General features: G+C 41.9%; 1 protein-coding gene and 1 non-coding gene across 9 annotated transcripts in view; one reads left to right on the top strand and one right to left on the bottom strand.

Moving 5' to 3' along the window:
* Positions 1-16,834: 16,834 nt before the first annotated feature.
* Positions 16,835-16,952, bottom strand: LOC113194173 (small nucleolar RNA SNORA3/SNORA45 family). The gene has a single exon (XR_003302241.1). It is a non-coding gene; the product is annotated as a small nucleolar RNA SNORA3/SNORA45 family (small nucleolar RNA).
* Positions 16,953-17,505: 553 nt separating this feature from the next.
* Dysf (dysferlin) overlaps positions 17,506-21,895 on the top strand; it is a 207,897-nt gene continuing 203,507 nt past the window's right edge. For 4 of the 8 annotated variants that reach the window (XM_026405158.2, XM_026405160.2, XM_026405147.2 and 1 more), the window contains exon 1: positions 17,508-17,724. In XM_026405158.2, coding sequence (XP_026260943.1) covers positions 17,637-17,724 — 88 coding nt within the window. In that variant the 5' untranslated portion in view covers positions 17,508-17,636. Of the gene's footprint in view, positions 17,725-21,895 lie in introns of all 8 variants that reach the window. The other 4 variants (XM_026405156.2, XM_077791802.1, XM_026405153.2 and 1 more) reach the window with 4 other exon arrangements.

Consider the following 21,895-nt stretch of genomic DNA (forward strand, 5'->3'; position numbering starts at 1 on the left):
TATAGTTTTCCAATTCTTGATGTTTTCAGAAAACCTTGAAATACCTCCTTAACTTTAGTCATACCACACATGAAATATGCATGTTTATAGCAGTTTCTGCTTATTAGTGGATTGAGGGATGTAATTTGGATTGCAATCTTCTTTATAGGTTTCTGTCATTTCATCAACTAGATACCAAAGCAAAATAGGTGGCATTCAATATGACCTCTATAAAAGCTTTGGAATTTATTCCACTTCCTATTATGGAATGCTGTGGAAACTTACCTCTCCAAAACCTCTCCTTTGTATTTTTTTTTGTTTAATCATGGGAAGTTTCTAAAGCTGAAATTTTTTATTTTAGTATTATTTGAGGAAAAAATACCAAACATTTTAAAAATAATAATTTGTCCAGTATATCTCCATACTGAACTGAGTTTCAACCATTATTAACTCAAGGCCAGTAAGATATATGTGAGTATGTGTATAGTTCTCACTACCTCTCTTGTATTATGTTAAAGTAAATCTTAGCATGATATTTTACCCATAAATGTTTCATTGTGTGTTTCTAAAAGGATTCATTTTTCCTTTTTGGAGATACTGGGTATTGAACCCAGAGCCTCTCAAATCCTAGGTAAAATTCCTAGCCCCCAAGATTCTTTTTTATTTTTATTTTTTAAAGAAACTATGTCTTATATATATATTTTAGTTGCAGAAGGACACAATACCTTTATTTGATTGATTTATTTTTATATGGTGCTGAGGATCGAACCCACTGCTTCCATGTGCTAGGCAAGCGCTCTACCACTGAGCCACAACCCCAACCCCCCAAGATTCTTTTAAATGTAACCAATATCATTAAAAATATTCCTTACTTAATTCAGTTCAGGTTTTCAACTTTTGTGTGTGTGTTTTGCTTTTTTTTTTTTTTTACACTGTATCTCAATCTACATTCAAATAAGGACCATACATTGTGCTAGCTGATATGTCTTTTAAATTACATAGTATAAAATATAGATTCTTCTCTCTCTCCTTGTAATTTATTTGGATAAGAAACTTGTTATTTGGTTCTACAAAGAAGCTACATCAAATGTGGTCTTTGGGGCTAGAGGTGTAGCTCTGTGGTAGATTGTAGGCCTAACATGCACAGGGACCTGTGTTCAATCTCCAGCCTTAGGGGGCAAGGAGGGAAGAGGGGAGGGTGGATAGGAGGTCTTTGGGCCCAGGAACAACCCACAAACTTGTTATTAGTTATTATGTTATTTGACTTAAGAACATAAGTTGAGATTGTTTATAAGCATTTTAATGGTGATTTATGTCTCTCCATTGACTCTTAACAATTTAAAAAACTTAAATTTGCATTGTTTTGTGGGGATTTTTAATTTCATTTTGTGTGTTTTACAAAAGCATTAGTCTGCAATGGATTAAAAATTAGGGAGAAAAAGAAAATGACCCAGCACATAGTTTGAGAAACACTGTTGATAGTTTTCCTGAGCTCTGGATTTTGATGATTGCAACCCTATAATCCCTTTAACACATTTCTTATCCTCTGTTGCACTTATAGGTTGATAGTTGAATATGGACACTTCATTAGAATTTGGCTCTTTTTCTTTCGGTAGAACTGCTTCAAGTGGTCTTCCTCATCAAGAGGCACAAGATGTCTGGCTGCTTTGACATTTTAATAGCAGTTGATGCTTCATTTTTCACTTAGTAACTAGAGATTGAATAGTGATGTTTTAATTCTCTCTTCCTTCTTCATTTATAAGATGGAATACTTTTCTAAAGGGAGATACTACTCCTGATATTTGGTTACTCAGGGGTGTCATTTGTGTAAGAAAGACATGACAAATATTTGATGTTTTTCCTTTATTTGCCTGATTTTACAGAGTGAGTCATTTCACTGGTACCTATCAACAGTGATGAGTTCTTTTATAAAACATGAACCCATGAATTTTAACATACTTGATGTTTCAAACCTTTACAGTTTTAGCTTTGTTGATGCTCACATTATCCCATTTTTAATTTAACTCATTGCTCCTATCACTATGACACTACTAGCTGTTATTGTCTCCTTACCGTCTATACATCAAGGTGTTCTAGGAGCATCTGTACATTTCCTGCCCCAAACTTGAAGCCATCCATTTCCCTAAAGAATAGTGGATAATTGGGGTGTTTATTGCTTTTGGATTGGTCATTGCTTTTCAGTGGATAGAATTTAAAAATACACGGCTTTTTTTTTTCACATTTTTTATTGGTGTATTATAGTTGTACATGATGGGATTTGTTGTTTCATATTTGTACATGCATACAATATAACAATATAATTTGGCCAATGTCACTTCCTATCACTTTCCCCTTTCTTTCTCTGCCTCCAACCTACTGGTCCCCTTCCTCTACTGATCTCCGTTTGATTTTCATGAGATCTGCCCCTACCTTTCTTTTCCTTTTTCTCCTGTAACTTCATTTTTTTTTTAATGGTAAAAGGGGTTCTTATTAATAATGAATGGATTTCAGGAGGGCTGTGCCAGGGACCAGGAACAAAAAACAACAATTGGGCACAGTTTGTATAGTTTAGAAATGTCATGTTAGAAATGTCATCTTGCACAGACCTAAAGTTTTACTTTTTTTTAATTGATTAAAAAAATAAATTACAGCAGAATGCATTATAATTCTTTTTTTTTTAAAAGAGAGTGTGAGAGAGAGAGAGAGAGATACAATTTTTAAATATTTATTTTTTTTTTAGTTTTTGGTGGACACAACATCTTTGTTTGTATGTGGTGCTGAGGATCGAACCCGGGCTGCACGTATGCCAGGCGAGCGCGCTACCGCTTGAGCCACATCCCCAGCCCCCATTATAATTCTTATTACACATACCTACCATAATTTTTCATATCTCTGTATTTAAAGTATGTTGACACCCAATTCTTGTCTTCATACATGTACTTTGGATAATGATGTCCATCACATTCCACCATCCTTACTAATCCCCTGCCCCCCTTTCCCTCCCACCCCTCTTCCCTATCTAGAATTCATCTATTCCTCTCAGGCTCCCCATCCCTACCCCACTATGAGTCAGCCTCCTTATATCAGAGAAAACATTTGGCATTTGTTTTTTTGGGATTGGCTAACTTCACTTAGCATTATCTTCTCTAACTCCATCCATATACCTGCAAATGCCATGATTTTATTCTCTTTTATTGCTGAGAAATTCCTTTGTGTATATATGCCACATTTTTTTTTATCCATTCATCCACTGAAAGGCATCTAGGTTGGCTCCACAGTTTAGCTTTGTGAATTGTGCTGCTATAAACATTGCTGTGGCTGTGTTGCTGTAGTATGTTGTCTTTAAGTCCTTTGAGTATAGTCCGAGGAGAGGGATGGCTGGGTCAAATGGTGGTTCTATTCCCAGAATTCCAAGGAATCTTCATACTGCTTTCCATATTGGCTGCACCAATTTGCAGTCCCACCAGCAATGAGTGTGCCTTTTTCACCACATCCTCACCAACACTTATTGTTGTTTGTCTTCATAATAGCTACCATTCTGACTGGAGTGAGATGATATCTTAGAGTAGTTTTAATTTGCATTTCTCTAATTGCTAAAGATGATGAGCATTTTTTCATATATTTGTTGATTAATTGTATATCCTCTTTTGAGAAGTGTCTGTTCAGGTCCTTGGCCCATTTCTTGATTGGCTTATTTGGGGGTTTTTGGTGCTTAGCTTTTTGAGTTCTTTATATACCCTAGAGATTAGTGCTCTATCTGATGTGTGAGGGGTAAAATTTTGCTCCCAGGATGTAGGCTCTCTGTTCACCTCACAAATTGTTTCTTTTGCTGAGAAGAAACTTTTTAGTTTAATTCCATCCCATTTATTGATTCTTGCTTTTAATTCTTGTGCTATAGGAATCTTATTAAGGAAGTTGGGGCCTAATCCTACATGATGAAGATTGGGGCCTACTTTTTCTTCTATTAGACGCAGAGTCTCTGATTTAATTCCTAGGTCCTTGATCTACTTTGAGTTAAGTTTTATGCATAGTGAGAGATATGGGTTTAATTTCATTTTGTTGCATATGGATTTCCAGTTTTCCCAGCACCATTTGTTGAAGATGCTATCTTTTCTCCGGTCCTTGTTTTTGTAATTTTGTGGGTTAGTCTCTGTGTCCTCTATTCTGTACCATTGGTCAACCAGTCTGTTTTGGTGCCAATACCATGCTGGGTTTTTTTTTGTTTTTTTTTTTTTTTGTCTGTTTTTTTTTTTTGTTTTTTTTTTTTACTATTGTTCTGTAGTATAGTTTAAGGTCTGGTATAGCGATGCCACCTGATTCCCTCTTCCTGCTAAGGATTGCTTTAGCTATTCTAGGTCTCATTTTTCCAGATGAATTCCATGATTGCTTTTTCTATTTCTATGATGAATGCCACTGGGATTTTGATCGGAATTGCATTAAATCTGTATAGTGCTTTTGATAGTATGGTCATTTTGATAATATTAATTCTGCCCATCCAAGAGCAAGATAGATCTTTCCATCTTCTAAGGTTTTCTTTGATTTCTTTCTTTAGGGTTCTGTAGTTTTCATTGTATAGATCTTTCACCTCTTTCATTAAGTTGATTCCCAAGTATCATATTTTTTTGAAGTTATCGTAAATGGGGTAGTTTCCTTCATTTCCTTCTCCGAGAATTTGTCACTGATAAACAGAAATGCCTTCAATTTATTGGTGTTGATTTATATCCTGCTACTTTGCTGAATTCAAGAAGTTTTCTGGTGGAGCTTTTTGGGTCTTCTAGGTATAGAATCATATCGTCAGCAAATAGTGCTAATTTATGTTCTTCTTTTCCTACACATATCCCTTTAATTTCTTTTGTCTAATTGCTCTGGCCAGTGTTTCAAGAGCTATGTTGAAATAGAAGTGGTGAAAGAGGGCATCCCTGTCTTTTCTGGTTTTTACAGGGAATGCCTTTAATTTTTCTCCATTTAGAATGATGTTGACTTGAGGCTTAGCATAGATAGCCTTTACAATGTTGAGATATGTTCATTATCCCTACTTTTTCTAATGTTTTGAACATAAAGGGGTGTTGTATCTGGTCAAATGCTCTTTCTGCATCTATTGAGATGATCATATGATTCTTATCTTTAAGTCTATTGATGTGATGAATTAAATTTGTTGATTTCCATATGTTGAGCCAACCTTGCATCCCTGGGAAGAGTTCCACTTGATCATTGTGCACAATCTATTTAATATGTTTTTGTATTCGATTTGCCAGAATTTTATTGAGAATTTTTACATCTATGTTCATTAGAGATATTGGTCTGAGGTTTTCTTTCTTTGATGTGTCTTTGCCTGGTTTTGGAATCAGGATGATATTGGCCTCATAGAATGAGCTTGGAAGTGCTGTCTCTTTTACTATTTCCTGAAATAAATTGAAGAATATTGGTATTAGTTCTTCTTTAAAGGTCTTGTAGTACTCAGCTGTGAATCCATCCAGTCCTGGGCTTTTCTTGGTTGGTAAGCTTCTGGTGGTGTCTTCTATTTCCTCACTTGATATTGGTCTGTTTAAATTGTGTACATCTTCCTGATTCAGTCTGGGCAAATTGTATGACTTAAGAAATTTGTCAATGCCCTCAATGTCTTCTATTTTATTGAAGTACAAGTTTTCAAAATAATTTCTAATTATCCTCTATTTCTGTAGTGTCTGTGGTGATATTACCTATTTCATCACATATGCTGGTAATTTGAGTTTTCTCTCTCTCTTCGTTAGTATAGCTAAGGGTCTGTCAATTTTATTTATTTTTTCAAAGAACCAACTTTTTGTTTTGTCAATTTTTTTCAGTTGTTTTCTTTTGTTTTGATTTCATTGATTTCAGCTCTAATTTTAATTATTTCTTGCCTTCTACTGCTTTTACTGCTGATTTGTTCTTCTTTTTCTAGGGCTTTGAGATATAGTGTGAGGTCATTTATTTGTTGACTTTTTCTTCTTTTAATGAATGAATTCTACTATGTTTTCATAGTATCCCAGAGATTTTGATATGTTGTGTCTATGTTCTCATTTACCTGTAAGAATTTTTTAATCTCCTCCTTGATGTCTTCTGCAACCCATTGTTCATTCAGTAGCATATTGTTTAGTCTCCAGGTGATGGACGCATTTTTATTTTTTATTTTGTTATTGATTTCCAATTTTATTCCATTATGATCTGATAAAATATGTGGTAGTATCTCTACTTTTTTGTATTTGCTGAGAATTGCTTTGTGGCATATAATATGGTCTATTTTAGAGAAGGATCCATGTGCTGCTGAGAAGAAAGTGTATCCACTTGATGCAGGTTGAAATATTCTATGTATGTCAGTTAAGTCTAAGTTATTGATTGTGTTATTGAGTTCTATAGTTTCTTTATTCAACTTTTGTTTGGAAGATCTATCCAGTGGTGAGAAAGGTGTGTTAAAGTCACCCAAGATTATTGTGTTGTGGTTGATTTGACTCTTGACTTGAGAAGAATTGGTTTGATGAACATAGCTGCATCATTGTTTGGGGCATATATATTTATGATTGTTATGTCTTGTTGGTGTATGGTTCCCTTGAGCAGTATGCAATGTCCATCTTTATCCCTTTTAATTAACTTTGGCTTGAAGTCTACTTTATTTCATATGAGGATGGAAACCCCTGCTTGCTTCCACAGTCCATGTGAGTGGTTTGTTTTTTCCCAACCTTTCACCTTTGGTCTGTGTATGTCTTTTCCTATCAGATGAGTTTCCTATAGGCAGCCTATTGTTGGGTCTTTTTTTTTTTTTTAATCCAATCTGCTAGCCTATGTCTTTCAATTGGTGAGTTTAAGCCATTAACATTCGGGGTTATTATTAAGACATGGTTTGTACTTCCAGCCATATTTGTTTATTTTTGTTATTTAACTTTGATTTTTTCTTATTCCTCTATGATTAGTTTTTCCTTTAGGGCACTACCTCCCTCTAATGATTTTCATTGTTTTTTGTTTCCTCTTAATGGAATATTTTGCCAAGGATGTTTGTAGTGCCTGTTTTCTAGCTACAAATTTTTTTAACTTTTGTTTATCGTGGAAGGTTTTTATTTCATCTTCAAATCTAAAGCTTAATTTTGCTGGATATAAGATTCTTGGTTGGCACCCATTTTCTTTCAGAGCTTGATATATGTTGTCCCAGGATCTTCTAGCTTTCAGGGTCTGTGTTGAAAAATCTGCCATTATTCTAATTGGTTTTTCCCCTATATGTAATCTGATTCCTTTCTCTTGTGACTTTTAAGATTCTCTCCTTATTCTGTTTGTTGGGCATTTTCATTATAATGTGCCTTGGTGTGGATCTGTTGTGATTTAGCATCTTGTAGGCTTCTTGAATTTGGATTTCCAATTCATTCCTCATGTTTGGAAACTTTTCTGATATTATTTAATTGAATAGATTGTTCTTTCCTTTGGTTTGGACCACTATCCCTTCCTCTATCCAAATAACGCTTAAATTTGGTCTTTTTATGCTATCCCATATTTCTTGAATGTTCTGCTCATGGTTTCTTACCATTATCACTGTGTGGTCTATGTTCTTTTCCAGATAATATATTTTTAATTTGGTTTATTATTTCATTCATTTTAAGGATTTCTGTTTGGCTTTTTTTTTTTTTTTTAAGAACCTCTATCTCCCTGTTGAGGTGATCTTTGGCTTCTTGGATTTGTTTATGTAGCTCATTGTCAAAATGGTCTTTTCACTGCTTGTATTTGCTCTCTTATATCTTCAATGAGTTTACAGAACATTTTAACTATGTATATCCTGAAATCTTTCTCTGTCATTTTTTTCTGCTGTAGCTGCCAATGATTCTAATGATGTATTGACTTGATTTATTTGTGGTGCTTTCTTCCCTTGTCTTTTCATGTTGCTTGGGTGTCTTCCTTTCTAGCTCTGTGGGTCTGGAGTGTTATTGTTTATACCCTAAAGGTTTGTAGTGCTCTTGTAGGGTTCCAAGATCCCTCTTTGTTGGGAGGGACAATGTTAACATCCCAATATCAACAATACATCACCTATGAATAATTTGTTGTTATTAAGACATTTACAGTTTAGTCTCAATGTCCAGAAATGTTGGATTCAATTATTATCTAAAATGTAATCAATAGTTTCATAAAAAGTTACAGTTTCTGGCGATGGACAATGAACTGGCATTGCCATAGGGCGATATGCTGAGGGGGAAAGATGTGAGAGTATAGAGTTAATATATCTTAGGAAATGTGAAAGAGAAATCTACTGAAGATGGTAAGTAGCAGGGGAATAGACAGGAAGTAATTTAGGGTAGACAAGTACATGGGAAGACAGTAGAGTACATAAAACAAACACAGATGTATTTAGAAAAATATAGGATGTAAAAATAGTAAAATTTGGAGGGGAAAAGAAAAATGAAAGAAGAAAAAAGAGAAAGAACAAAAAGGGCATATGCAACTCCTTTATATTATATTATTCAGATGACTCAGTCCTCAAAACCGTATTTTATGCAAAGTTCTTGGTTTCACATATGTTGGGGATGTGAAGTCCAGAGGATAGAAGCATAGAAGAGGTTGTTGCTAGTTTTAGAGATCCGTTTCTTTCCTGCTTCTCTTCTCATCCAATAGGTGAGGTAGTCTGTTTTAAGCTGGTGTCTCTGCCCTCAGGATGGTGTAGGTAACCAGGGTGAGATGACTGGACCTGGTGTAGGGCATCTGGGAGCGGAGAGTGCCACTCCCAGTCCCAGCAGTGAAATTATACCTCACGGGTCTCTTTTTGGGACCGCTCATCTGACTTGAGCGCCTGGTATGGTCTCCTCTCTTGTCTGGAGATTTCCCAGATCCTGGTCTCTCTTTTAGGCTCCAAACTTTAGTCCCATCCCCTCTCTCAATTAGTCGTTCCCAACTGCAGGACCTCTCACCCCCAGGCTGACACCAGGTGGGCAGCGCCCTGGTTGCACTGCACACCTGTGCAACTGAGAGCTGTTTTTGTGTTGGGTGGTCACTATGCTGAGTTATTGCTGCTGGAGGGGAGCTGGATACCTGGTATCTGGCCAGATGGAGATCCGATCTGAAATCTGCCCCCACCTAATATGGTGAGAAAGGTCATCCAAGATGGAGTCAGTCTGCTTCCAGGACTGGGTTGTCTGGTGAGGTGAGGAGAGCTGGGCATTTTGCTGTCGATAGGTAGTAGCTGAGTGGCCTGCATTCTGGAGTTCTGCAGAGGTGCTGATAGGTGAACCTGCTAAGCAGCTTGAGAGCCATGGGTGAGCTAGAACTTCGGGCTTTGGGTTTGGGAGCCAGGGTTCTGGAGTCCTGCTGGAACACTGAGGCTCTGAGTCCTGCATGGGGGTCACATGGCTGGTGATTTCTGTGGAAATCAGCTGTAGAGGGGTCCTCTTATACTCTCTGAGATGCTGTATTTCCACTAGGTAAGACCTGGGTCACAGAGCGACACAGGATGCTGCCTCTCACTGGCCCACCATCTTGGAATCTCCAGGTCTGTGATTCTTAACAAGCTTGTGCACAAGGATCTGTATGGACTTCTTAGAAGACAGGGAACATAGAAATCATGTAGTGTTTTCACATTGTGTCTTGGTCAGAATTCTGTTTCCTGGGGGTTTCTCACTTCTTATATTAGAAAATGGTATCAAACATGTCCCTTAATTTCACGGTTTGAAGAACTAACCTCTCCAGGACCCATTTTTGCCCTGAAATAGTAAGCAGTATAAAATTGTTGGAACACCCATCCTTCTCAGCACTGATCTGGTTGTGTTGTCAAAGGCTTGGTATATTAGTTATAGCCAATGGTCACAACCTGGTTACCTTGAAACAAGTTTATTCTTTGAAAATTCTTGATGTGGCTGTGTCACAAGATCAATGGGCTGGGAAAGTGGTTCAGTGGTTAAGCACCCCTGGGTTTAATCCCTGGTACAAAAAAAAAGAAGAAGAAGAAGAATCCAAGATCAAAGTGTTTGTAGAAGCACACTCCTTCTGAGGCTTTGGAGGATTATTGGTTTCTTGCCTCCTCCAGCTGCTAGTGGCTACATTCCTTGACTTGTGGCTGCATCACTCCAAACTCTGCCTTTATCCTCACATGCTTTTCTTTGTGTATAGGTGTCTAATAACTCTGCCTCGCTCTTCTATAGATATATGTGGTTTTGTGTTTATGGTCTACTGGGATGATTCAGGATAAACCCCTCTCAAAATCTTTAATCACATAATGTTCACAAGTCTTGGGGATTAGGAATTGAATATGTCTTTGCTGGAAGGTTTGTTTTCCCCTCTGCCTGCTATACTTGGCTATGGGAAGTAGGTACCCTCTGTTGTCAGCCCCCAGTGAGCAAACAAGCAAAGCACACACCCCATGGCCCTGGATAATCCAGACTGTTGAATCTCACCTTCAGAAGAGGGCAGGAACAGAGGGGACATGTCTGCATTTGACAAGGAAGCAGAAAATAAAATCTTTTTACCAGCTTCCATCTTGGTGTGCTATAATTTCTTATCCAGCTATGATTTTTTTTATTGTTTCTAGATGTACATGACAGTAGAGTATATTTTGACATTATACATACAGGGTGTATATTCTAGTTGGGATTCCATTCTTGCGATTGTACACGATGTGGAGTTTCACTGGTGGAATTCTATATAAACATGGATGTCCGATTTATTCTACTGTCTTTCCTATTCCTGTCTCCCCTCCCTTCCCTTCATTCCCCATTGTCTAACTCAATGACCTTTTTGTGTGTCAGCATCCGCATATCAGAGAGATCATTCAGCCTTTGATTTTGGGGGATTGGCTTATTTCACTTAGCATGATAGGATCAAGTTCCATGCATTTACTGGAAAATGCCATAATTTCATTCTTCTTTATAGCTAATATTCCATTTGGGTATATATACACATTTCCTTTATGCATTCATTTGTTGAAGGCACCTTAGCTATTGTGAGTTGAGTTGCTATAAACATTGATGTGGCTGTGTCACTGTAATATGCTTATTTAAGTCTTTTGGGTATACAGCAAGGAGTGTGATAACTAGTTCAAATGGTGGTTCCATTCCAGGTTTTTTGAGGAATCTCCATACTGCTTTCCAGAGTGGTTGCACCAATTTGCAGTCCCATCAACCTGCTGCAATTTAAAAGAATAAAACTACCACCTCAGCCAGAGAAGAGAGATACTCTCCCCAATTCTGGATAACCTTAAAATAGTGCTTTACGAATGTTTTATTCTCACCACAAACTCTCATTATATAATGTCTTAAAATAAAAATAAGTTCATGTGGAAACAGGGTTCTAACATGTTTACTATTTATTCTCCATTCCTTTCCCCTAGTACACTTTGACCTACCAGATTTCTCTGTCCCAGAGCACAGAGTGTATGGTCCTAAAAGACTTGAGCTCACAGAAAGAAAAATGGATTGACCTTGATGATTTAAATAATTTTTCCTTAAGTTGCTCTCGTTGGGAACTTTCCCAGAGGAGAAACCAGATGAAATCCTGAGTTAACAATCAAAGTAACTCAGCTGATAAATATGGGTAAATTTAGGAATATCTGTGTAAATATGTAACCTTGGGATAAGTCAGGGATCATTTATTACAACAATAAAAGTAGAAGCCATAAGGGAAAGAACTGAAAATTTTAACCACAAAAAGATTTTTAGCTTTGGTTATGTCCTATCTGGTCTGTCTATAGAGTAGATTTCTTTGGGTGAGTTGAGGGGGTGTGCTGAGCTAAAACTAACTGCCTGTTGTTTAGTTAGAAATCTGGCTTTGACAGGTATTGGGGCTCAGAAAATTACACCCCAAAGGGAAGGCTTCAGATGCAAAATTTCTCTCTTGCCTTCTCCTGCTGTCCTATCTCACCTCTCACTCTCCACCAAGCCAAGCTGTAGAAACTAGAATCCCTCTCCCCCAGGGTAAGTCAGAAACCAGAACCCTTCCCTACCCCCCCCCACCCCCCGCCCCGCAAAGCTAGCCATGAAACCTAAAAATATCACTTTAATTTTTCCCTGTTTTTCTTTCTTGGAGCTGACCATAAGGAAATTTTCTAGCCTCCCTTATCTAATAGTAGATCATAAGACCTTCATTTCAGAAAGGACCCTGCCCTATAGGCAGCAGGAAGGAATGTCAGACAGGCCTTGCTGACTGTCCTTGCAGTCCACTAGCATTTGATCATGATCTTTGGGTCTAATCACATTTCTGCATGGTTGTCTGTGCTTTGTCAAACCTAAGCATAAAAATGGATAGTTCATCCTGGGGCTTGAGGCTTGGGCTTTCATGTCACAAAACTACCATCAAGTCAGACCACTTGGTGATACACACGTATAATCTCAGCTATTCAGGAGGCTGAGGGAAGACCATCGCCAGTTGGAAGCCAGCCTGTGTAACTTAGATACTGCTTCAAAATTTTTTAAAAAGGAAAGAAAAGAAAGAGGGACATAGCATATCTAGCATGCACAAGGCCCTGGGTTCAATCCCCAGTTCTAGCAAGTGTGGGGGTAGCGGGAGACACAAATTAACTTCTTAGGTTTTTCTCTCACTAACCTGCCCTTTTTTTTTGGGGGGGGGAGGTATAGGAGTGTTGACCACTCTTTACGGTGGGCAGAAGAGGGATTACTCCCTTTTCTGCTCCTATATAGGACTATGGTCTATAAGGTCACCAAGGGTAATTAATTGTTCAGTGCATATCTGTCTGTGCAGCTATATGTGACAACTCTGAGAGTTATTCCTTTAATGCTGCCCCAAGACAGACCTCACCTCATATAAATCCCCCTAGCAACACAGACATATACACACACCCCAAGACTTCACCTCATCCTCTGGGGAATTTTCTGGTATCCATCAAAACTTTACTCTTAATATTATTCCCTCTCTTCTCTCCTGGTCTGGATCCTTATCATAATTCCAAAGGAGAGGAGAAGGTAGACAGAAAAACAGAACGTTAGTATGCTTAATGTCATGACTATCATAGCCAAAGTTCTTTTGCATCAAAAAAACAGAACTGTGCTTCGAATTACTCGAAGCCAAATGTGCAGAGACTCTGTCAGTTGGGGTTCCTGGATGCTAGCTACAGCAACCCCACCTGGGCATCAGAAGCAGGAAAAGATTTCAAGGGAGCTTTGGAGGCTTTGGCTTGGGAAATAGATGGGACTTGAGCAGCAGAAGCCACAGCTGTGATTCTTTGATCTTCAGCAGTAAAAGGTTGTTTTTTTGCTGCCATTGCAACTACAACATCTGACTTCCTAAAGCTCCACAAGGACTTAGTCCTAGGACAGAACATCCCACTGGCTTAGCCTGGGTAAATGTGCACAGTGACAGGGAAAGGAAGGTCCTGGCTCTGCAGCTTCCAGCCATGGTTATCTCCCAACACCATTCATAAGGGGGTGGGAAGAGGGGAAATGGCAATCACCACAAGGACCATCTTAGTACTCATAGGGAGTCACATGAATAGTGGGACTCAGGAACAACATCCAGAGGGTCTCTGCCTCTTGTTTTCCCACCTCATTCCCTAGTCTTGATCTCTCTTTCTTTGCAGAGAGATCTCTATTTCTCCATGCACCTGGCCATTTCTGAGCCTCCCTTTCTATTTGTGGAGCTCTAGTCACACACAGGCTAGTTAGTGTCTCTTGGTCCCAAATTCCAAACTCTTGGGAGAGATAATCTGATTGGTTAAGCTTGAGTAGTCTCAGAGAAAGTGATCCTTTTAAATAAACATGATAAACATGTCTTAAAATTTGAGGAATAAAATTTGGCTACATACTTGCTTGCTGAACTTTTATTTCTGCACAGATTAAGCTAAGCAGAAAAAGTTTGAACACAGGCTGCTGTATGAATAAAGTACAAAAGTTTAACCCATGAGGAAATTTCTTTCTTTTCAAATCACTTTAATTACACCTAGGTAGGGACTTCTTAGATCCAATTTTAGCTCTGCCATAGATCAGGTTCATGTTGCTTCATACATCTGGATAGAGCCAAACTGTACTTCTTTAAAAATAGACCATAATTTGGGCTTTCCCTACATCAACAGGGCCTCTTGCCCTTCTTCCCAGTGCAATTAAATTGTACTCCCTACGTGGAACCCTTCTCTAAAACCTTAGTATGGCAACTGCCTGCCACACACAAGACACCTATAAATGTTGATGAGTGAATGTATGTTATCAATCCACCTGTCACTTTTATCCATGACAAATTTGTTTTATCCCATCACCCAAAACCACCAAGTTCTGTAGTAAGAGATTTAATTACCTGATCTGAAGATTTTCCTTCCAGCTTGGCCTTACTTTACTCATCCTCACTTTCATGGTCTTGTTTCATGTCTCCCTCATATCTCACCTTGAATCTCTGCTGTCACCTCTAGCTCTTCATCAGAGATGTCTTCGTGTGTGTGTGTGTGTAAAAATCAGCATATGTTACTTTTACAAAAAGATGAGGCAAAATTGCAACAACCATGCCCCCCCTTTTGGGGAGTGTTGAACCCAGGGGCACTTTACCATTGAGCTTCCTCCACTTACACTTCCTTTTCCAAAAGGCAACTAACCAGAGGGAGTTTTGTGAGATAGATGAGATCCTGCCACTTCTCTAGATTAAATAGGCTGTAAGCAGCTCCCCACAGATCCTGCAGTTTTTCAATATAACCCTGCATCCCAACACACCTTAATTTATACTCCAAACACTGTGTTCTCTCCTCCCCAACTCCTTCCAGGACCTTGACACTGAGCACTCCCTAATTTCTCCCAGAACACTCTCTTCCTCTGCTCCCACCACAGTCTCACCCAGATAACTAATTGGCCATTGGATCCAGGGACTACATTAGGGTTCCCTTCCACCTGTTCTCATGCTCCCCAATTTTCTGAACGTAATTGCACTAACAGATGTGTACTGGGGTATCATTGGCTTGATCATTCAATAAATGTCAAGTTTCTCCCACCAAAGTGGAAGCTCCTTGAGGCTGGGAACCTCACAAATTTACTAGGATTGTTAAAATGAAATGCCACAGATTGGGTGTCTTAAGTAAAAGAAATTTATTTCTCACTGTTCTGGAAACTGAAAGTCCAAGATCAAGTTGTCAGTGGATAGGAGTGGTTTCTTCTTTTTCTTTTTCTCCTTCTCCTTCTCTGATTAAATCCAGGGTCACTTTACCACTGAGCCAAATCCATAGCTCTTTTTATTTTTTATTTTATTTTGATATAGAGTCTCCCTAAGTTACTTAGAGCCTTACTAAGTTGCTGAGGCTGGACTTGAACCTACAATCCTCCTGCTTCAGCCTCCCAAGCCACTGGGATTACAAGGCATGTGCCCCCACACCTGGCTAATTGACATTTCTTCTAAGGCCGACCCTTGCCCTCTTTGACTTGCAGATGGATACCTTCTCACTGGGTCCTCATATGGCCTTTCTGTGTGTGCACATATTTCTGTTTTATCTTTGTTCAGATTTCCATTTTTTTATAAGGACACTAGTCAGACTATATTAGGGCCCACTCTAACGAACTCAATGTACCTCAATCACCCTATCTTCCATTTATTTACCTGCTTATTTATTTATTTAGTAGTCCTATCTTCCAAATATAGTCACATTCCAAGGTACCAGAAGTTGTTTGCAACATGTCTTTTGGAGGGACACAATTCAGCCCATAACAGGGACATGTCACTTCTGTTCATCATGGTTTCCACATCACTCAGAATGGTGCCTGGCTTATCCTTTCTACATACTTGTTAAATGAATGATTGAATTTCAGCACCCTGCTCTTTGCTTGCCCCAACTATTATACTAGAGACAAAGCACAGACAGATTGCTGCAGGAGGATCTAAGTGACCACAGGAAATGTGTGCTATCCTGATCTTGAATGTATGGGCCTTTAGGGGAGTGTCGCTTCCCCTGGTGCTTCCAAATGGGTCTCAACCAGTCAGTAGCTGACTTTTTTTCTGCCTTGGGTGTGTCTGCTGCCCCCATGAGCTACTTGAGGAAGTTTAGTTGGCAGCTGCACACCCATCCAACAGGCCCTCTTTAGAAGGTGAGTCAGGCTGCTGGGAGAGTGGCTCTGCATAGCTCCCGGAAAGCAGTTTAGCAACAAGTACTAGCACCTAAAAAAAGTCATGTCTTGTAACTTTATAATTCTGAGACTAGGAATCCAATCTGAGGATCTAGCAAAGGATGGCACAAGATGGGTTTCTAGCCTAGTTTTAATTACTTTAAGAAAATATTTCTCACTGTTATAATAGTGAGGATCTTGGAAGAGCTTAATGAGTACAAATGGGAAAGCTTTATGAATCTAGCATATTATGTAACAGCAATTGAAAAGATTGTTTAAGAAGAATATTTAATGATCCAAGAAAAATGTTACACACAAAAGTGGAAGGCAGGGCTGGAAATGTGTGTTTGCTAGCACACAAGAGACCATGTTTGACCCCCTGCACCACATTAATAAAAAAAAAAGTTAAACACAGATTACATATGTGTTCTGAACCCATATATTTAATAAATAATTTATATGCATGTATCCATTCAGAGGGGAAAACCTGGACTGGTTAGTATTCATATATTAATATATTAACACATTTTAGAACCAGAGATTTTTTTGTGTTACTTTTACAACTAAGAATGAAAGCCACGTTTTTTGTTTGCTTTTTGAGCTACATCCCCAACCCTTTTCATCTTTGTTATTTTGAGGCAGTCTAACTAAATTGCTTAGGCTGACCGCGAACTTGCCATCCTCCTGCTTCAGCCTCCCGAGTCGGTGGGATCACAGGTCTGTTCCATCAGCAGAATGAAGAAAAAAAAATTTAGAAGAGAAAAAGATTTATAACACATCATGCCACGTATCAATTTCTTGGGGTACAAGGAAAGAAGCCAACATTAACTTTTAAGGTCCTAGGTACACTACTTTTCTGATCTGGGCAGTAATGTGGACATTAACTGTCCCCTCCAGTGAATCAAAACCAGAGAACTGTGGCACACCAGGACAAGTTCTGGGTCGGGATGTGACTCCAGTCTCAGCATTAAGCAAAATTTTAAGGCAGCCGTTCTGTCTGCCAATGAAATTCTAAGCTAAGGGAAAAGTGCCGGCCCTGCGCCTGCTCCCCAGCCCTACCTAGGGATCCCCTGTGGGTCCTACTCAGAGAGGTCGTGTGGCTTCTGGAGAGTTATGGAATCCGAACCGCAGGAGCTAGAGACAGGCTTGGAGCAGCGCTCCGCTGGGGGTATAAGATCAGGAGAAGGGCCGAGCATAAGTGAGAGGGATCTAGGCTACGCCGGGCGCTGAGTCCTGGTCCAGTCCCAGGCCATTGCGGCCGCCGCCCTGTCCGCGGTTCACCAGTCAGGTGTAAAGTGCCTTGTCATTGGGGATGCTGGTGGCCCGAGCATTGAATTACATCTCTGTGGAGCCGACGTAGGGCTGCGGGGCTGGACAATGAATAGAAGCCCCTGCTCTAGCAACGCCCGCAGACTGGCGTTGAGCGCAGCCGGGGGCGGGGACCGAGCCTAGCCCACTGGAGAGGCTTGGGTTGGCCTGTTCCCCTTTAAGAGCAGCTGCTCTGATCCAGGAGCCAGAGATCCTGAGGCAGCCTCGCTCCGCCGGCCCTCTCCAGGGAGGGCACCCTCGAGCAGCGCCTCGGTCCGGCCCGACCGGTCCTTCCCAGCCCTCTTTGCTCCCGGGGCGCACGGGACATTAGGCGCGCCAGGCATGCTGAGGGTCTTCATCCTCTACGCCGAGAACGTCCACACCCCGGACACCGACATCAGCGATGCCTACTGCTCCGCGGTGTTTGCAGGTAGGGGGGGCCGAGCTCCCGCCAGGGCTTAGGGTGGGGTCGGGGGAGGAGACGCCAAGGCTCTGTGCCCTGGAGAGCGCCTGGAGGTGGGGGACCCTGTCCCAGCTGCCAGAGTGCGGTGGAGTGTGGCAAAAGCATGACATCCTCCAGGAGGGGCGACTCAGAGGGAAACTGAGGCTGAGAGAGGGGGAGGGAAAGAGAAAAGGAGAGAGAGATGAGAGAGAGAGAGAGAGAGAGAGAGAGAGAGAGAGAGAGAGAGAGAGAAAGGAGAGAGAAGGACAGAAAGAGAGAGAAGAAGGAGAGAGAGAAAAGAAAAGAAGAGGAGGAGGAGGAGGAGGAGGAGGAGGAGGAGGAGGAGGAGGAGGAAGAGAGAGAGAGAGAGAGAGAGAGAGAGAGAGAGAGAGAGCGCTGAGCAGCGCTTTCTCTCCTTTCACCTCTTCTGGACTCTTGAAATGTGTCTTTCCGCACTGTGGGTAGCAAAGCGCGGTGTCGCCAGGCTCCCCCGGGATCCTCTCCCGGAAGGCCTGCTCTCAGACCTATTTATAACCCAGCTCTTCCAGCCCCAGGCCTGGCTTCTCTCCTCACGCCTTGCTCACTACCAGAGTCTGAGCTGAGCTGATTTGTGGCCGCTGGGGGCAGAGGCACGCCCACCTCTCCAGGAATCCTATTCTTGCTTTGGGCACAGGATGGAAGAAATAGAGCAACTGGGTACAGCTGTCGCCAGCACCAACCTTTAGGGGCTTTCTGTCTATCCCCAACCCTCCCCAGCAGACAGGTACATTGTCTGGGTGTTATCTGGTGTCCATTATCAGATTGGGGCCACCTTGAGCAATGCGGCCTGCTCCTCTACAAGATTGGGACCTCCCATAAGAAGGTCTTCATAGGGTTGTGTCTGGAGTTTTTTCCTCCAGTATATGAGGGCTCCGTCCTGTCTGCTTCCCCAGGACCTCCTCAGGGACAAGCCAGGGCTGGAATCTACACAGCTGGGTCTTTGGGATTGGTGTCATAGTGAAGGATCAGGGGGGGCTAGAGTTTAAGCCAGTCTCCTGACCCACTCTGTGGGTTCCCTTCTCAGCCTCCATCACCTGCCACGCCCCCTTCTCCCCAGAGGTCTGACTTGCAATCTACCTGCATCCCAGGCCCTAGAAATAGCATCAGGGGCTGGGGGCATGGCTCTGTGGTAGAGTGCCTGCCTAGCATGTGTGAGGCACTGGGCTCCATCCTTAGCACCACATGTAAGTAAAAATAAATAGAACAAAGGTATATGTCCATCTACAACTAAAATAATAATAATAATAATAATAATAATAATAATAATGTTATAGCATCAGCTGATCCCTGGGCCTTCAGCACAGACATTCCCTTTCCATTTCACCCACTCAGAGGTACACCTGTTCCTAAATGTCAGTGTACACATATTTGGTGCACAGCTTGGAGCTCATGGGACATCCCACATACTCCAAGGAGTAGAGGCCCCAAGAATGCAGACTTGTCCACCCCAGCACACACAGATGTGCTGTCTCAGGCACTCCACTGCTGGCTATGCGATTGGGGTCTTCTGACCTTGTTGGGCCAGGGTAGAGCTGGGAATTGCTGAAGGGTTCTGTGGCCTGGAAAGCAGCATGTACCAGAGAATCCTGGGGCAGGGGCTGTCCACCTGTATTTTTCCCTAACATGCTCTTTGACCTGCTCTCAAACAGTTTTCCACAGCAGCCTCCGGAAACTAGCTTTAGCAAGGTGTTTCCAGTCAGGAGGACAGTGGTGTCAGTATGTGTGTGGTAGGGAGGGGGGGTTGGTACTTCCTCTCTGCATCCTCAGTTCCGGGCAGGCCAGTGGCCCGGTTCAACTGCCTGGCTGATGGCTCCCGGCTCCATGTTGCACAACTTCAGGGGACACTATTCACACTGTAAACTCCTGGCTGAAGAGAGGGAAGATCCTCTTGCAGGGGAGAAAGACCGTTGTGCATTAAGCAGCTGCCCTCTCTTGCAGCACCCCTGCCCCATTCAGTAATCCAAGTGCAAGGCTGAATGGGAAGGGCCTCTCCACAGCTGTGCAGTGCCCAACATACACTCTCGTCCACAGCCGTCTCTCAGGGGCTTTGTCTCTAGTGTCCACTTGGCCTGAGCCACCTCCTCCCATTCAATACACCAGCCTCCTATCTCTCCCTGTGTCCCTCACCCTAGATCGAACTCTAGTATGAGAGAGGAAAGGAGAAATAATGAGGGAAGCATTTCCTAACCCCAGAAGTGCTTTACCCACAGGAAGTACTGCTGGTGTGGCTTCTCTCTGGTCATTATTTCAGCCCCCAGGGCCTGTCTGAGGAGCAGTCTCCCCTTCCTCCATCCCCATATTTATACATCCCTCCCCTGCCCCATCTCTGAAGGCTGTCCTTTGCCCTGTCTGGCTCCTCTGAGTGGGCTTCCCCTCCCTAGAGCCCAGAGCTAGCTGGAGGGAAAGCAGGTATATTGTCCATGACGATCCCCTGGGCCTGAATGAACCCTGATTTGCAGTGACCAGTGTCAACACCGGGCTGTGGGGAATACAGTCCTTCCCCTCCCCATCCCTGGCCACATTCCACCTCCTGCATTAGCCCAGCTCCAAACCCAAGTCCAAATTTGGCCTCCTTGCCCATGCAGGCCTGCTCTCCCTCCTTCTCCAGGCCAGGGCCAGGTTAGTGAATGATTGCACAGAGGCTCTGGTCTGGGACACAAGATGAAAGCAAAACTCCCTTCTGAGAAGTAACCCTCACCAGCTGTTGGGGATCTAGCTTCCCACACTATGTTTTTGTCCTATAAAGCCCCTCCTCTGGCTACATGATTTTAACATCCCATAATGACAACTCATAGCTCCTCTGTATAAGCATAATTTTACTTCTTGCTTATAGCAGCTCTGTGAGGCTGAAGGGCAAGGATAGACTCCCCCTTTAAAGGTAAGAATTTGGCCCAGAGAAGTACAGGGGCCTAGCCTAGGTCACACAGTGACCAGAGTACCCCTGGCCTGGCAGTGCCCTTTGTTGTTCTCAACATCCATGGCTCATAGATTAGAAAGTGCTTTGGAATGCATACCACGCGCTGCCCACACCCGGAGTGCCCCGACTGAGTCAGCCAGGGAGGGCAGTGTTCTGGGTCCCCAGCATGGGACAGAGTTGAAGCAAGGGGGGTGCAGGGCTATTGGGGGGGGTGTACTGGGAGACAAAAAGTGAAGGATCCTGATTTTTAAAATAAGTCTTCCTCACAAGGAGAGGGAATGGACATTCATTATGAACAAGATGCCATGTTCCAAGACTGGTTTTTGAAAGCTCATAACAATCCTATGAAAGAGACCTGTTGAACTGATCCTGTGCTTATGAAGTGCCAGACAGTCTTCTAAGTAGAACATTTAACATGAGCTACATCATGGTCCACTTCAAATTGGTAACAGGCACTTAGATACATTTACATCAACCTCATTTCATCCCCCTAGCAAGCATATATGGTAGCAACTGTCATCACCCCCATTTCACAGATAGAAAAACAGAGGCACGAAGAGGTTAAGTAACTTGCTTGAGGTTATATGCTGCTAAGTAGTGGAGTTTGGATTCAAGCCCAAACAGTCTGGCTCCAGGGTCCTCTCTCCTGTCTTTCTTGCTCCCTGCATGTTCCTCTTTCCACATTTATTCATTGGCAGGACATGCTAGCAGGGAGGGCGCTGACACCTGTCACATATATGCTGCTTGGGCACTCTGCAAAAGGCACTGGTGTTTTGCTCAGTCCTCCCAACACCTATGTGAAGTGTAATCTTCTTGCTTTCACAGAAGCCTACATAGACTCTGAAGGGTGAATCACATGCCTCAGGTCATACTGCAAGGGCAAGGTGAACTGGGCTGGAGGCCCAGGATCATTTCCCTTCTGGGCAGGCTCTTTCCTGGCAGTCGCACAATCGTGGCTGTAGCTGAAATCAGGACGGTGTGTGCATTTTACGCTCTCAGTGGACACACAGGTGCCTGTCAATCTCCACTGGTTGCATCGTGATATCCGTGTGACACATCCTTAAATGAAAGGGAGGGGAGAGGGAAGGAAGCAGTGGGAAATCCATATTTCTGGAAGATTTTGATATTGCAAATGTGCCCTAAAGGAATCCTGTACACACCTTGGCCTTGGGATGAAATAAAGCCCCCCACAATATTAGAAGA

Source organism: Urocitellus parryii, chromosome 12 (assembly GCF_045843805.1).
Source record: "Urocitellus parryii isolate mUroPar1 chromosome 12, mUroPar1.hap1, whole genome shotgun sequence".
Lineage (NCBI taxonomy): Eukaryota > Metazoa > Chordata > Mammalia > Rodentia > Sciuridae > Urocitellus > Urocitellus parryii.